Source organism: Phycodurus eques, chromosome 21 (genome assembly GCF_024500275.1).
Source record: "Phycodurus eques isolate BA_2022a chromosome 21, UOR_Pequ_1.1, whole genome shotgun sequence".
Classification (NCBI taxonomy): domain Eukaryota; kingdom Metazoa; phylum Chordata; class Actinopteri; order Syngnathiformes; family Syngnathidae; genus Phycodurus; species Phycodurus eques.
Window position 1 is genome coordinate 8,634,929 of NC_084545.1, and position 18,123 is coordinate 8,653,051.

Genomic DNA, 18,123 nt, shown 5'->3' on the forward strand with positions numbered 1-18,123 from the left:
TGGAAACTGATACATGCACCTCAAGAAAGATCAGTGGAATTAATCTTAATGGCAAAGGCTGTGCATACTTGCATGTACATTCATGTAATTTAGTTTTTAAATATTTGTAAATAAATTTACAACAAATACACACACACATATATTTCCCACATTGTCATTATGGGGTGTTGTGTGTAGTAATCCAATCAATTTTGGAATAAGGCTGGAATGTAACCAAATGTGAAGTCCTGTGAATACTTTCTGCATGTACTGTACAGTACTGTAGTCCTTTTTCCTCCCCTTTGTTCCTTTGTTAAATCTCCCTGTGAGTCTGACTGCTGACCTACTACATAACCCAACTTTTAACAGTGAAACACATGTTGGTTGATAAATTACATTGTGGGTAGTACATACTTGTAGCAGTACTGTATAAACAAACAAATTATGAAGAGAGGTAGAGTATGGGGCAAGAAACAACGTATACAATGTTGTGTAGATCCAGATAAAGGTAGACATTGACAGATTACTTTTCACAATCTGCTTGAATTTGGGCCAGGTGCTAATGGATGGATCTGCAAGAAAAAAAACTGTGTGGCATTCGCCACCCATTTTGTAATGTGCTTTACTGCCACCTACCGGACTGAAGTGGAAGACTGAAGAGGAAAGAAGGCTGAAGAGGAAACTATTTTTCATGAGTCATGAAAAACATGTTGGATTGTTTATGCCTTGGCAAATGTCTGCGCTCTAAATAGTATCATTCCTGTTAGGAGAAGGTTATAATTATTGGTTTGTTAATTAATAGGATTGCACAAAGAGTTAGTCCTCATACTTTGGGGTGCCACACTAGAAGTGTGGATCCAGGATTTTCTTGTCCCTTTTGGTTGCTTGGTGGGAAATCAGAGGCCAAGAAGATTTCACTCTACCCCTTCCAGCAAATGACACATTGTGTGACTGTCACCTTATGATTTTCAGTATGAGGATGAGTATGCAGCTGCTTAAGCGACGTGACTGAAGTGAACAATTGCCAACAAATTAGTTAGCGACTCACTCCCGCACACCTGCCGATTGACCTTTGCCCACATCCTAACTTGCTGCAACGGAAAAACTGCAACACACTGGCCGTTATATCCATGAACTTGCACTACTTTCCATCTGCGATTTAAATTTCCAATTGAAGCAAAACCGGTTGTGGACGGTAAGCCACTCATGATAAACTAGTTCAATTGCATTCGGCCGCATCACTCAGTGTGCTGCGGGCCTGATGATGCTCTTAAGGGTTATAGAAATGACTATGATAGAGGGAACCGTAACCGAATGTGAGCTATGCTCATCACAGCCTTGTGGTTGCTTGGAGGGGGAGAAGATGGCTTGTATGCAAACAAATACTTGAATAAGTCAATGCGCTGCAGGCAGGTCCACAAATACAGGTATTTGCTAAAAAATTAGAAGGGAAGGGAAAGTTCATTTATTTCAGTAATTTTTTTAAAAAGTGAAATTTGTATGTTATATTAGTTTACCACACACAAAGTGAAATTTCATGGCAGAAAGACAAAAAAAACAAATGCAGTATTTCCAAAAATTTTAATGTCACGACAAAATTCAACATTGTAGGCTCCCTGTGTCCCAATCTTGTCAGCTGATTATCGCAAAACACCTGCAGAGGTTTTCCACAGCCTTTAAATGGTCTCAGTCTGGCTTAGTAGGCTTCAGAATCAAGGGGAAGACTGCTGACATGACGGTTGTGCAGAAAACCATCATTGACACCCTCCATAAGGAGAAAAGGTCTCAAAAAGAAATTGCAAAAGAAGCTGGATGCTCACAGAGTGCTGTATCAAAGTACATTAACAGAGTGTTAAGAGGAAGGGGAAAATGTGGCCGGAAAATTGCACAAGTGACAGGAGTGACCTCAGCCTTGAGAGGATTGTCAAGCAATGGTGATTTAGAAATCTGGGGGAACTTCATAAGGAGTGGACTGAGGCTGTTGTCAGTGCATCAAGAACCACCACATGCAGACGTCTGCATAACATGGGCTACAGCTGTAGAATTCCATGTGTCAAGCCACTCCTGAACCAAGAACAACAATCCTTTTTTGTTGGTCACATGAAATATTCTAATTTTGTGAGATACTGGTTTATTTTTTGTCTTTCTGCCATAATCATCAAAATTGAACAAATAAAGGCTTGAAATATTTAAAGTTTGTGTGTGGTGAACTAATATAACATACAAGTTTCACTTTTTGAAACAAATCATTGAAATAAATTGACTTTCCCTCGATAGTCACATTTTTTGGCACATACCTGTATTACAACTTGTAAACTGTACGTTCCTATCCCGTTTTAGTGATGTAATTAGTTGGGAGTGGGCCATTTGCAGTGTAGTGGTTCCCATAGCTTTGACTCCCACAAAATGAACTCCACATATTCACCCTGGAATTGATGACAACTCTAGGATGTAGTCTACATGTTGTCAGCCAGGCTATGCTTCCCCCTGACCGGGTAAGTGGTATGGGAAATCGATAGACGCATTGACGTTGCCGTCATTTTCCAAGTGCAATAATAAGAATTACTGTACAGTATGAGCAATGCAGAACTTTGTGTGATAAACCAAAGCATTTACTGATTTTCCCTGCCCACTGTTTAAATGCAAGTAGAGTAAAATAACACGGCATCGGAAGTGAGGAAATTTTATACTCAATGTGTGTCCTTAGTGTAGGAAATGTCCCTCTGTGGAACGTTCTGGACTTCCTTCTCTCTTTGAACAAAAGCTGACATTGCTGACCACTGCCCTCAGGCACAGAAAAAAAAATTGCAGACATGCTCTCATACACACAAGCATACATGTGTTTGATGTTGTTCGCTAGTGTGTGTGTGTGTGGTGTGTGTGTGTGTGTGTGTGTGTGTGTGTGTCTGTGTGTAGGTACTGCCTCCCATAGGGGCGGGCCAATCCTGCTCTTCCTTATTTGGATAACGGGTTTGTGGATTTCACGGAACAGAGCAGTCTCCTACTGATAGACACAGAACTTTTGAAGACCATGGGAACATACGTATGCTAAAACTGAGCTAATTGGGAAAATCCCATTTGGAAGAAAAAAGAGAGCAAAGGCTAAAGTGAAAACAGCTGGGCTGTTGAAGGGAGTTGACCAGCTAAAACAGCGAGAGGCAGAGAAGATAAGGCTGTGGCAACAGGGAGACATTGAGAGGAAGCACATGGTGTAAAATGCCTACTAATTTCACTGTGGTCCCTGTAAAAGACAGCGCAGAAAAGGCAAAGGAGAGGATTGAAGAGGAAGATGGGAATGAAAGCAATGAGTTGGAAGAGAACGAAGACGCTGCAGGTGAGAGCAGATATTTGTTGCATCTTTGGGATGGATGATTAGTAGTAAATACTTCAAGTTAAATTAGTAATTTATTTTGATGTGATATTCCGATTGACATCACAACCATGTTTAGGCCATTTAACACATACTGTATTTACTGAGCGCGGGGGCAGTCTCTAAATTTTCTGGCTCATGTTTTCCAAGGTGTTTCTTTCTTTTTTTTGCTTAATACTGCTTTTGTTATGAGATTATAGGTCAGAGGTTATAATATAAATATATTTTTTCACCATCATTTCCTCGATTGGGTTTCTACTAGCAAGTGCCGTGCACGTTCTTCTATGGCGGACTGTCTCTGGCCTCAATCTTTTTCTTCTGTACCTACTCTTTTACAACTCCCTTTCTACTCATTTCTCATCGTATTACAATTTTCATTACCAGTTTCCTATGAACAAAAACTCTGTAAAGATTATCTTCCTCAGTCCTCTCTCATAGTACGGAGGACCTTGGTCATCTGAATTTCAGGTTATGCAAACATTACATAATGTCTTGGTTCAGACATGACACAATCACGTTCCAAACCAGCAGGGTCAAGACAAAAAATACACATGACATTTTGCAAACCTTAGCACTCAGCCTATTAGACTTGAGTCACTTTGTGGAGTGTGGTCCTTGTCTATTGACCAACTTGTACAACCAACTTAAACTACTGCTTAATGTGTAATATTTTGTCACGACAGTGTAACATCAGATTGTAGTTGGTGAAGTTCTTGTATTTGCAGCATGACACATTTGGCTGGGTAAATCAGATGGCAGTGTTAAGTATGTACTGTGGTGCCACAATTACGGCTTCATACTGGTAGAGATATTTACAGAGTTCAGGTGAGAGAGCAGTATTTTAATGTGACCCCTTAATCTCATCAGCTTTCAGAAACATTTTGTGTTGCTGTTGGAAATTGAAGAATAACAGTTACTGAATGTTGTACAACTTGGTTGATTCTTTCTCTTTAAGGCATGTACAGTGGAATCATACTCAAATAAAAATTTAACAAAACCAAAAACAATAACCATAGGGTTTTACTTTTATTTTCAGATACAGTGAAAGTCATGGGCTAGGTTCAGATTTGGAAGTTAAATCCGATATGAATAAGATCCAAGGGAGGGTCTGAAAGCATGTTCTTGCCTCATGAGCATTAGTGAAGGGTGGAATGGTTGTTAAATAGCAGTTACTGCTATTGATTATCCTGCTGGATGGCTTCCTGTTGGTTGAGTGGGGGGAGGTGAGAAACCACACCTCATGATGCATATCCAGAGCATGAAGCAGTATTATTTCTTCTTCCCTCTTTGTCTTGTTTCCCCTTTCTAGTTAGTTTTTTGCCTGTGTACCCATTGACTGTATCATCTTGAGTGTGGTTGAACTGGTATGGTCTCAATTTTGCTTTTTAAAAGTTAAAAAAAAAAAAAAAAAAAAAGATGACTAAAAACATTTGTGTACGCTCAGCAGGGGTGTCAAACTCAAACTACACTTTAAGTCGTGGGCCGAACAAGATAAACAATTATTTAACAAACCTAAAATAAAATGTTTTTAACATACATATATAAATTATTATTATTTTTTTTTTTTTTGTACTTAAAGTTTAAAAAAAACAATGAATCAAAACTTTCAAGGTTCTTTGCTTTCATGCAATTTTTCAGAACTGGATAATTAGCATTTTTTTCCTTGATTCTCAGGATGGACTAACAAGTGTTCATCAGAGAGAAGACTCTTATGTGATATTTTGTTAATATTCATCACAGAAGAACAGATGTTCACATGGATACTGTATATGCTGTGATGGTAAATATTTCAATATAACAATACCCAGAAGGCTTAGGGTGCGAGAAAGGCCGACAAGTGGAATCGGAGGAGGAGGAGTTTCCAGCATGTTTTGCTTTAGCTAAAATTATCACGTTTGAATGTTATCAATGCCTCTTTTATGTTATTTTGCACAGATATTGTGTGAAAATTAAAGTGGTGTCATTTCTAGTTGTGTAAAGTCCTGATAGTATTGCTACTTTCAGTAGTAGGGATTGTGGCACCCTGAGTTAAAATGTTAGTAAAATTAATGACATGCTTGCGCCATAAGAGTAACAAATTCTTGTTCGTGAAAACTTAAAAAGTATGTGTTGCAAAACATTTCAGACTGCCTTTATTTGCTCAAGTACGCTATGCGGACCATATCCACGCAATTTAGCAAATGTTTCTGGGGTCGGTTGCAATTGTGTACTGAGGCACATCGTGTACAGTGTATTAGGTCATTCAAAAGATGTGGACATGGATGAGGTGGAACCTACCCCAGCTGACTTTAGGCGGAGTACACCCTGGACTGGTCGTCTATCAGTCGCATGTCTAAAAAACATACCCTTGAAATTATACATAATTAGGTGTGGTCAACAATTCACATCTAAGCAGCACTCTTGTTTTTTTTATGTTCACTCAGAACCCTCTTGACAAATTAGCCTTCATTACCCACATAAAGCCTTATTGATTTATGCTGTTTAAAAGATAGGATCACTTTCAGCAAACATGTAAGCATTGGTTGTTTTTAACCCTCACGTTTGTTTCGGCTAAAGGGAAGTTATTTCATGTCACGCAATTACTTTCCGACTCTTGTACATCTGCCCTTGGCATGTTTCCTGTTTATTCTCTAATCAAATCTGGTTCTGTTTAATACTATTTTTCATAATTTGTGTGTGTCTCCCCCACCTCCCTCTTGTGTTTGTAACATGCACTCTCCTATCCTTGGAGCATTGTCTTACCAAGTGGGTCGCATTTACGTTTAAGCTGTCCAATAAAAAATACTCTGTGTTGAATGACTGATATTTTCAACTTTAGAATGGAAAATCCTGCCAATAAACTCTGGACAGAGTTTTAAAAAAAGATGCAGCAAACCATTGACATCTTTTTGCAAATTTGAACAGAAAGGTTAAAAAAATGGATCTATTTGCAACAAAATAAATCCTCATGTTGCAAAATATGAGCATGTCAACATACTTGTGCAACTGTGTGTGTGTGTGTGTGGGGGGGGGGGGTCGTCATTATTCTAATATTATTCTAATTGCTTGGCTGCTATTTAGGTTTACTTTGATGAGCTACAGTTCATTCATTTGTCAAAATTACAATTTTAAAGTTAATCACAAATGGTATTCGTCACTATTTTAGCTTTTTAATTGAGTACTTTGGAAAAAGATACTTGAACTCCTCCAGATCGGTGCAGCGTCTGCAGTGATGCGGACTTTGTATCGATCCGTTGTGGTAAAGAAGGAGCTAAGCCGGAAGGCGAAGCTCTCGATTTACCGGTCGATCTACGTTGCTACCCTCACCTATGGTCACGAGCTGTGGGCCGTGACCGAAAGAACAAGATCCCGGATACAAGCGGCCGAAATGAGTTTCTTCCGCAGGGTCTCCGGGCTCTCCCTTAAAGATTACATCCTTCGGCTGGCCTGGGAACGCCTTGGGATCCCCCCCGGAAGAGCTGGATGAAGTGGCTGGAAAGTCTGGGCGTCCCTGCTAACGCTGTTGTATGACTTGTATATAATTTCCTCAGTTTCAATAACCAAATTCATCTGGGCTGCTTGGCCTCATCAGGGAATAGAATATTAAAAAAGGTGACCATTTTTCCTATGGTTTCCGGTGGTGGTAAGCATCCTTGGGTCTCTTGAAAGGCATGGTATATGAATATTATTATGATTACAATTATTATTTATTATTATTATTGTTTTCAGTTGTAGAAGTAGTAGTAGTATCAGTAACAACAGCTGTCTTCTGTTGATTGTAGTTGTTAGAATGATAACTAAAAATACTTTACCTGGATATGTGATCAGGGTCCTCGAGGGTGCATGGGCGTTTGGCCAACCAGTCTACATGTGTTTTGTGGACTTGGAGAAGGCGTTCGACCGTGTCCCTCGGGGAGTCCTGTGGAGGGTGCTTCGGGATTATGGGGTACCGAACTCCCTGATACGGGCTGTTCGGTCCCTGTATGACCGGTGTCAGAGTTTGGTCCGCATATCCGGAAGTAAGTCGGACTCGTTCCCGGTGAGGGTTGGACTCCGCCAAGGCTGCCCTTTGTCGCCGATTCTGTTCATAACTTTTATGGACAGAATTTCTAGGCGCAACCAAGGTGTAGAGGGGGTCCGGTTTGGTGGCCTCAGTATTGCATCTCTGCTTTTTGCTGATGATGTGGTTCTGTTGGCTTCGTCAAGCCGTGTGCTCCAACTCTCACTGGAGCAGTTCGCAGCCGAGTGCTCCTCCGCATTCAGAGGAGCCAGATGAGGTGGCCGAAGGCATCTGATTCATGCCTCCCGGACGCCTCCCTGGTGAGGTGTTCCGGGCACGTCCCACCGGGAGGAGACCCCGGGGACGACCCAGGACACGCTGGAGAGACTACGTCCTCCGGCTGGCCTGGGAACGCCTCGGGATCCCCCCGGAAGAGCTGGATGAAGTGGCTGGGGAGAGGGAAGTCTGGGCGTCCCTGCTAAAGCTACTGCCCCCGCGACCCAACCCGGATAAGCGGTAGAAAATGGATGGATGGATGGATGGATGGATGTGATCAGGTTACCCGCAAACAGCTGAAAATCTGACCTTCTGGCTTTTGTGCTTGATGAAGAAATACAATATACGTATACGCATCACTGCCAATACTTAACAACTTATACATGAGCTACAGTGAGCTGCATTTTTAAGGGGAAAAAAAAGGCAGAGTGTACAGCTTTCTGACTGCTACTTCCTGTTTCCACTTCACAGATCTCCTCCTCCTCACCAGCTTCTTTCTGTCAATGTGGTCCGTGTGATAAGACTCACACACACTGTTTAGTTGCTGTTTTTATTTCTCCTCTTCTTTCTTTGTCTGTTAATGTTTGCAGGAGGCCCTTATGAATCCACATTTTCTTTGTTTCCTTCCTTTTGACTTGATTACGAGGCTAACATTCAGAGCCATCTTCAAGAGCTATTTGCCAAAGATAAATCCATCCATCCATCCATTTTCTTTACCGCTTATCCTCTCGGGTCACGTGCTGCTAGAACCGATGCCAGCTATCTTCGGGCGGGGTACACCCTGAACCAGTCACCAGCCAATCGCAGGGCACATATAAACAAACAACCATTCGCACTCACATTCACACCTACGGGCAATTTAGAGTCCTCAATCAACCTACCACGCATGTTTTTGGGATGTGGGAGGAAGCCGGAGTGCCCGGAGAAAACCCACCCAGGCACGGGGAGAACATGCAAACTCCACACAGGCGGGGCCAGGATTTGAACCCCGTTCCCCAGAACTGTGAATCAGATGTGCTAACCAGTCGACTACCGTGCCTGGCCAAAGATACAGCACTTTCCACCGTGCTGGCCAAAGATAAATCCATCCATTTTCAACACCGCTTATCCTGGTTAGGGTCGTGGGATGCTGGAGCGTATACCAGCTGACTTCGGGTCAAAGGCGGACTACACCCTGAACTGGTCACCAGTCAGTCGCAGGGCACATATAGACACCGATAACCATTCGCACTCACATTCACACCATCACTGAGTGGGAACTGAACCCACACTGCCCGGACCACAGTCAGGCGAGTGTACCGCTACACCATCAGTGACCAAAGATAAATCATTTATTATAATTCAATCCGTCATTAGTGTTTTGTCTTCATTTACACACCAATATTTCATGCATTGGTAGATTTAGTTTGTCTTTTAGGACTTGTTGACTGTAATTCATTGTGATTAGTTTCTGAATTTGTGAATGAAAATATGAAGTAGTAAAGGAATGCCATCATTCAACACAGATAACATTGGAAACATGCTCGTAGAATAGCATATGCATATGATGAACAGTTGAATGTGGTGTTGCTAAACATAGCAGCTCCCAACATCATAATGTTTTAAATCCAGTGTAGTAGTATATTTATATTTTGTCAGCCTTGTATTATTTATGGCTGGCAAATTTGGTACATTGGCGCCACCCTCTGTTTGTACACCAGCCTACAGTTATGATAATAGAAGTTAAAAAAGTGTTTGCCCCATATTGATTTCTTTTTTTGGTTTTGGGCCAGATAGGTTTACAGTTTTTATCCCTTTAATAAATTAGATTTTTATTTAGAAACTGGATTTTGTATTTACTTAGATTGTCTTTGCGAAATACCTGTATTAAAATTGGCTAGATGCTCCGAAACGTTTAAGTGTGATATATTGGAAGGAAAAAAACTGAAACCAGAAAGGGGACAAATATGTTTTTCATGAAACTGTACTTTCGTTATTTTTCAGTAAAACAAAATTGAATTCAGTCTGGTTCGACCACCTTGCGCAGTGTGCGTCAGGCTCTATGGTTTAAAATCACCACTGGAGTAGTCACATTTAATATCTACTGAACGTACAACCCTAAAGAGACACCAGTACACTGTGGCATGTGTTACATAGCAATGTTGTTTGCATTAAGGTTTAAGGGCCAAGGATATCATTAAGTGGAACGTACACACACGCGCACATGCACTCATACACACTGAAATTGCAGCCATCTGACACCAAACCAAGTGGAGCTTGATATGATTAAATCCTTCTTACTGAGTGATTGGATAGACCCTCTTAAAGCTCAAGCTTTGACACATCTAATGATACCTTCAGCAGATGTTCAATGGCTACACAGGCTGGTGATTTGGTAGACATTTTAGTTTGTGAATTCAATTAACAGTGGGTCAATTTTCCATGGCTGAAATTTAAAACATAATAGTATGCATTACTGTCTATATTGTTGCATGCTTTCTCAAAGCAAACTGGCTCAGCGGTCACAAAGCACTTTCTCATTTTCAAAGATGCATTCATGTTGAGGTCATGGCTCAGTGTCTCACCTTGAAAACAGGCCAGTGACCCAGCATGGTGTAACACACTCACCTGACTGATAGGTAGCCAGAGAACTGAAGCACAAGTCCACATTCAAGGAGTATTTGGCTGTACTGTAGCCCCGGTGTGGCTTCTGTGTTTTATAAAAAGTTCAGGATTAACCTAATCTGGTTAAGTGATTTGAGTCCACTTCACATGCTCTTAGACAGAGAGATTAATGAGGAGCTAAAACAAAGGTAGCGTCATATAGCCAAGGGATGAGTTCCTGCAGCAGTCAAGTAGTCTTTGGCTGTTCCTAGCCAATAATGTATGCCAAATGGGTTCATATTGCACTGCATGATTCAAGAAATGTAGGTCCCATCTTGAAAGTGTGTGTACACTTTCAATGGAAAACTTAATTGGATAACAATGCAATTATATATGCACTGCTTGAATCTGTCTGTGATATACAGTGGTACATCTCAATTTGATTTAATTTCAAAATAAACATTAATTATCAAACAAGTGTAACCACTTGAAAACATGAAAGAACGATAAAATATTACCTTTTGAAAGAAAAACCTATAGGAGCTAGCCAATTGACACCTAGCTAGCTAAAATATTCCACAAGCAGCTAACATTCAACCCCGCTGCCTAAAGTCTCTTCAGCCTCACTGTGCTCATCATTTATTTGGCCAGTGACAATCAACGTCTGGTTAAATGTTGCATCGTCTCTTGTTGCTATGGGACTGAAATGGTCTGGAATGATTGACAGTCCATTAGGGACTGAACACTCTAGAGTCCACAAGTTAGACTCTAGAGTGTGGACATTTTTTGCTGTGTGGAATATCCAGTTAAAGTCAATATGGTTTTAATATTCTGCAAAGTGTCACTGACTGTTTCACCAATCGATTGTCCCCCTCAACCTCTGTTGCCCTAGTTACCTCAATGACACTGCTCACTCAGGCAGCGCCTGTGGTTTGAAATAGCTCTTTGTTTTTAAATTTTATACTGTTTTACTTTGAAGGATCACAGCTTCATAAAAGTTTTATTTATGAAGCAAAAAATAATTGAACTACATTTTATTTGCATTCAAATTTGTATTCCTGTTTTTCTGTTTCATGTTTTAAAAGATGTATTTAGGTGCATTTTTTTTATTTAACTTTGATCTGCAATCATTATTTAAGTTCAGTTTTATTAAATATACTTTTAGGAATAAACTTGTCTCATTTGTGATTAGCACTTAGGCCGTCTGTGCTACTGTATTTTAATGCTGGTCACGATGGTGGTACTTGGAGGGCTAATTATTTTTTAGGTGGTACTTGGTATGAAAGGTTTGAGAACCCCTGGATTAGTTGATTGATGAATTTTCGCCAGCTGATCAATGAACTAATCATCCATAGTTTTAATGCATGTGCCTTCCTGTCCTGACACTCTTGCTTTTCGAAAGCCTTCCGTTTCCCCTCACTTTCTTTGCTCCTCCCACTCAGTGTGTGCGTTCACACATACATACCCAAGTGTTAATGTGAGTAGAAGGGATCAGAAGCTCAGGGTGATTGAGGGAACGCATGCGTGTGAGCGTGCGTGAGGGCGCGCGAGCAAGCTGGTCTCGGTGGGAGGGTAACGGGTGCTTTGTGATGTATTGCTGTCACTGACATCGTCATCGCAGGCCACTTTTCACACACGCACGTACCCAGTCACAGAAATAGCTGATCCTCACATTATCCACACAGCACAGGCAGCATTCCTGACTTCTGCACCTCACAAACAATATCACTATACTTTGGACCCCTATTACTGGAGTTCCGTTGAGACCGCTGTCAGGACCCCTCCTCTCGTGAACCTTTTTAAGCCCTGCTCCTCAAAATGGAGCACAGGGGAGGCTCTCGTCGGAGGGGTAAGTTTATTAAATTTTCATTTTACTGACACTATTACATTTATCTGAATAGTACAGGTAATATGTTTATGTTCCCTGTATCTTATTGGAATAATTTGTCAGATCATTTAGGCCTTGATTGCATGCATTAGGTTTCATGATTCTTGATTCAATGATTGTTAACACTAACATATTCTGTATTTGAAATTAAAGCATTGTTTTTTTTCTCTAAAATGATAAAGCGATAGAAATCCTTAAAATCTTTTGTAATGCCGCTAACGCATGCATGGATTAATGGACCAGGCAAAAAAAAAAAGTTTGCATCCTTTGCTTCTTCTTTTTGAGGTTTTGAATTTCTACTCAAAGGTGTTCTACCGTAACTATCCTGTCCGCTGTTTCTTAGTAGCGTCTAGACTGACACTACACAAAATCTTGGCTTAGACAACAAAGAGTTGTAACATTTTTAATTGACAAATTATCTAAACAATTTACATACTGCACTGATACACATGAGCTTGTTACTGACACGCAACTCTATACTGGCTAAAAACTTGCTAATGATGCTAACACCAAGTTTGAACCTAAATCCTCCATTAAACTTTATCTTGATGGGAGTGATTTTTGATTCTTAACAATATCTGGGAGTCGTAATGTTTCTCAGTATGCTGAGTGTATTGTCACTTTGTAGAGTGCATCATGAGCTAACTCTGGCAGCGTTAGGCAGCTTAGGCATCATCACAGTGCACAGCTTAGGCGATATAAATAGGATGCCTGGTCATTTATTACCACAGTGACCAGAGAAGCTGACCTGTCCATTAGCAGATCTTCAATGTTCCCTCTACCTGATGACGAAACTGTACCAATCAGTAACCACTGGGCTAATGGACTATGTCCCTAGCTTGAGCTATTCAATATCTCTTTTAATCAGGAATATTGTAATTAACACAAAACTGAAGAAAAAAAATATAATTGTCATGCTTGAACTCGCACTCTAAATCCTGTTATTCGTGTTCACAGTAACGTATGACTTCTGAATCACAATCGAATTGTCACTCCTTGTGCTATTCTGAAATAAAGACGTCATAGTTCAACAAATTAAAAATCCAATTTGATCTATTGAACCAGAAAGAGATTACACTGGTCCGTTTTGGCTTCCACTTCTCGCTCTGGGACTTTTTTTTTTTTAGTTTAAAATGGCTTACTTTAACCTGGATCCATTGCAGTACTGTGGCCAAAGATAGAACATTGGTTGGTTTTGAGCCCATTAGGTGCCGTAAATTCTCGCTGGCTGGGAACAGCTAGCTAGCTATCTCAGTGGCTAGCTAGTTGGCTGACAAGCTGGCTTGTTATCTGCCACACTGTGTCGGTTCAACTTTCTCCCATTGATTCGGCCACGGTCACCTCCTCCACCGATTTCTCCTTTGCGGCTTTTGTTGTGGTGCTGCCATGAATATCCGTGCAGCTCCTTGGGCTCGGCTATCGGATGTCTAATTCCGTGGAGCTCATCGTCTCGATGGAGGGCTGTAGACTTCATCACCGTCCCCACTGCAGCCACTGAGGCCAAATGCGCAGAAACTATGGCGCAGTAAGTCAAAATGCCGTCGGCTGTAAACAGAGGCTAAAAGGCTAAAAATTTAAATGCAGCATGGCAGCAGTTTCAGTTCTTATCAGAATAAAATAAGTAGTATGATATTCTAAGAGGTCACTGATGGTGTAGTGGTACACTCGCCTGACTTTGGTGCGGGTAGCCTGGGTTCTGTTCCCACTCAGTGACGGTGTGAATGTGAGTGCAAATGGTTGTCTGTGTCTATATGTGTCCTGCGACTGACTGGCGACCAGTTCGGGGTGTAGTCCGCCTTTCGCCCGAAGTCAGCTGGGATAGGCTCCAGCGTCCGGTGACCCTAACCTGGATAAGTGACGTTGAAAATGGATGGATGGATATTCTAAGATTCGTTCTGATTCAAGTTAGAAAATTCTGAGCCGCTGATCACATTTCCATGCCCACTCGAATCCCAATTCCAGTCACCACCGATTCCTGTATAGCCCTAGTTGTCAGATCCTGGACATACCATGCCCTTATGCAAAAAGACTGACTGTAATGTAAACATCCTTTAGAGCTCAGATTTGAAAGTGAGACTCATTTCAATTTTGCCGGTCAACACCATTGTCCCCCGATGCTTATCTGCAGAATTTGAAAATTATGTACAAATTGAATCAATATTGCCATGTTGCATCAATTTTGGGTTATTTCTCTGTGCCAGTTTATATAATACTACTTCTACATATGATTCAAACAATAGCGTATTTTAGGGGTCACCCCATGCACACTAGCACAAGAGACTCTCCACAACCCAAGTGGAACATATGTATACATATGTACGAGGTACAAGTGTGCAAGCAAACACAAGCTACATTTTTCCATCAGCAGTTGTTCTTTGTTATACAGATGTGTTTATTGAGAGATTTAATTTGTCCAGAAGTTACATTTGGCTTTTTAATCTTAAGGTAGGAGTCCGGAGGTCCCCAATCTTCAACACCAATTTGAAGTCTGACTGTTGGTTATTAAAAACAACCTGCATAGACATCTTGCGCTATTTATTGTCTTGATAAATAATGTCATAGGACACATCAGCGCATATCCGTCTCCTACAACTGTTCTTTCTTGGTGATTAATGTGAAAAATTTGAAAAAACTTTGCAATTATATCTGTAAAACAATACAAATGCACTACTGAGCTGTATTACTTGTCTGTAGAATGTCTTGCAATTGTCAAATTGCAGTCAGAAACTCTTGCAGTCCTGCAATGTCCTCTCAAAGCTGCTATGCAAAATCATAGACTTTACTTAACATTGCCATTTAAAGGCGGGAGAAATAATGGATTCTTAGATCCATCATGATGAAGACATAAATGAATCTCGTAATACATTTCAATAATCGATTACCAAATACTGTAATGCAATGCTGGCGGAACGGAAAAAGTGCAACATGGAAGTACAGCGGCCACCAAGCAGTCAAATCAAACGTAATTTGATACGTCACATAAATATATATTGTCCGTGTCCTGATGTCAGAGTTGTGTGTAGCTGGTCCTCGTAGCGCTTCCCGCAAGCACAATAAATGCATACAGCAGTGTTTCCCCTATGTTAAGAATTTACCTGTGGTGGTGGGTAGGTCGGTGCAAGGTGGTGCCGCAGTGTTTGATAATGCGCATTCAAAATAATATAGTCAAACAAAGGTTTATGAAGTATGCTTCGTTATTGCACATATGCAACAATATCATTTCCAGTTAGCGATTTTATTTATTTTTGTTTTCTGTGAAGTTTGAAGTACATCTGATGAGTCTCTTGCTCTCGATGTGGCTTGGAATGAGATGGCTCGAGCAGACGCCACCTTTTGAAAAATCTGAAAATGGCCTGTTTAAACATATGCGCATTTTTCTGCCAAAGACTCAAGGTTTTGGTCACAAATTTCCTCCTGATTTACATTGATTGATTTAGTGATTGAGAATTTACACCCTCGCTTCTCTCTTTCTCAGTTTCAACTTTCTGGAGGGTCGTCAGTGTCATTGTTTTTACCTCCAAATTGCCTGACTCCATATTTACAATAGCAATGGTAGATGGACAGATCAAACAAATGCACTCAGAATATGAAAAAAGTCCTCCTACAAGTCCTAGTCCTACTAGTCATGGAAGTAATATTTTTTTGGGTTTCTTTCTTTGTCCCGCTCATTATTACATCCGTTATTTAGTAGATTGCAAGGCTAGCTGGGTCACTAGGACTTTTGCACGTTGTTGCATGTGTGTGTTGACTGACCGGGGTATTAAAACTGCTGACAGCACACAGCATCTGTCCTGTTTGTTCTTATGTCTTTGTGTATAGTGTCAGTTTGCAATAGAATGTATGTATGCGCTGTAACATGTCAAACTGTCATCATGACTGTTATATACTATAACTCAGTCAAATAACATACATGTAGTAGAAGTATGCTACTCTACTGTATTTAGAATAGGGTCCATAGCCTGGTTATTTCATAGCCACTGTTGTTAATGTCCTTTCTTTGTGTTAATATCGCATTGCATTAACTATGGTATTTGGCCTCCACTGACAGAATTTGTTGATGCTGGCCCTTTTTCCTGGCTCCTATTACAGTTATAAGTGCAACTCAAGGTCACTAGAATAGTTATTGAGGTGGAACCATGCAGATATGTTTTGGTATGCTAAGGAGCAATTAGTTTCCAGCTTTCATTGAGTATAATGTTACCACTGTTAAATGATAGGCACGTGTCATATTACAAATGTGCTACATTTGATAAGAGAGCTACATTGTATTGATTTTAAAATATTGTTGTGAATTCTGATTTCATTGACCACTGACAAAAGTCGAAAGTGCTGCAGAGTACAAGGACATAGTGACTTTCCCTGTGATTAAACCAGACTAAGCCATGGTGCAAGCCTCTTATTCCCTGTGCACCTCCATCAAACAGTAAAAGATATCCACAAAATCCCCACTGCAGCCAGACTTCTGCAGTTGACTGCACTGTTTAAAAAAAAGAAACGAGAGAAAAACAGCACATGGTGGAGAACTAGTTGATTTAACATGTCTGAATCCCTAAAAAGCTACCTTCTTTTTCAGGATTTGGCAGAAATAACCCATCTACTTTTCTTAAAATATGGTTAACAATTAAGCAGACAGTTTGTTTCACAAATGTTGAAAACTGTAGAAAGTGAAAGGTAAAAAGAAAATAATTTCATTTGAGTCGGGTACATAATATTTACGGCAGATTTTACGTGTGCTGAAAGTAGGTTACATTGCAACGTTTGCATTTTGTTTGTATATAAAAGAACTTTCATTGGCTTAAACATGATATTGAATGTTCAACAAACCTTCCAGTTTCTGATTAAATGTATTTTTTTTTCTTATTAGCTGTGTGTTTGTGTCTTTAGCCCGTTGGAAGACCCATGACCTGCAACTATGACCAAGCTTTCTGACACTGGGCAGCACATTTCATTCCAGAATGCCTTGATTGTCTTGAGACTTCTTTGCACCCAGCGCAGGTTCAAGACCCAAAAAGGGTGTGACAAAAGTGTACCAACAATTTTCCCCTGTGTCATGTGTACAAAGAAAAGAACACTGTACCTTATTTGAGACAAACAGCAGGATCAGTTGTGTTCTGGGTCTGATTTGCTAAATCTGGCACAGTGTCTTGTACCTGTGCTGGGTGCAGTGAATTATTTCAAGACTATCAAGGCATTCTGGAAAGAAATGTGCTGCCCAGTGTCGGAAAGCTTTGTCGCAGTTGCAAGTCGTGGGTTTTCCAACAGGATAAAGACACAAACGCACAGCTAATAAAAACCAAGAATGGCTAAGAACAAAATTTTGGACTATTCTGAAGAGTCATAATGTAAACTATATATACTATTATAATAATATACTATTGGACATCTGTGAAAGAAGCTGGAAAATACAGTCTGGATAAGCACCCTTCAAACCTGAGAAAGTTGGAGAACTTTGCTCTTGAATTGTGGGCCAAAACACTTTGTCAAGATATGGTACAAGTGTCAATGAGAGTTTCAGGATCCATTTTATTGCAGTGATTCCCTCAAAACGTTTTGCAATTGAAATATTAAGTTAAGTAGTACCGAACTTTTTTGACCATGCAATTTTCATTAGGTTTTTTTTTTTTTAAATTATTCTGTTGTACAACAAATATAAAGCAGTGCCTTATATTTATTCATTAATTTCCAGTAAATATTCATCTATTATTTCTTGTCAGGTTTAAGTTATATTACTGATCTTTGTGTGTGTTTTTTTTTTTTTTTTTTTTTTTAAATTAACAGAGGGGTACCAACAGTTTATTCATGTGTAGTTTGGTGCTTTTGACATCCATCCATCTTCTTTACCGCTTATCCTCACTAGGGTCGCGGGCGTGCTGGAGACTATCCTAACTCTTCGGGCAAGATGCGGGGTACACCCTGCACTGGTCGCCAGCCAATCGCAGGGCACCTATAAACAAACAACCATTCACACCCACATTCACACCTACGGGCAATTTAGAGTCTTCAATCAATCTACCATACATGTTTTTGGGATGTAGGAGGAAACCGGAG

The 18,123-nt window shown here is 40.4% G+C and overlaps 1 protein-coding gene across 6 annotated transcripts in view; it reads left to right on the forward strand.

Moving 5' to 3' along the window:
* slc12a7b (solute carrier family 12 member 7b) overlaps positions 1-18,123 on the forward strand; it is a 45,343-nt gene that overhangs the window by 6,753 nt on the left and 20,467 nt on the right. The window contains exon 1 of one of the 6 annotated variants that reach the window (XM_061665837.1): positions 2,926-3,313. The exons of 4 other annotated variants lie outside the window; for them this stretch is intronic. In XM_061665837.1, the coding sequence (XP_061521821.1) occupies positions 3,196-3,313 (118 nt within the window). In that variant the 5' untranslated portion in view covers positions 2,926-3,195. Of the gene's footprint in view, positions 1-2,925; positions 3,314-11,662; positions 12,037-18,123 lie in introns of those variants that run through there. One more of the 6 variants, XM_061665841.1, reaches the window with a different exon arrangement.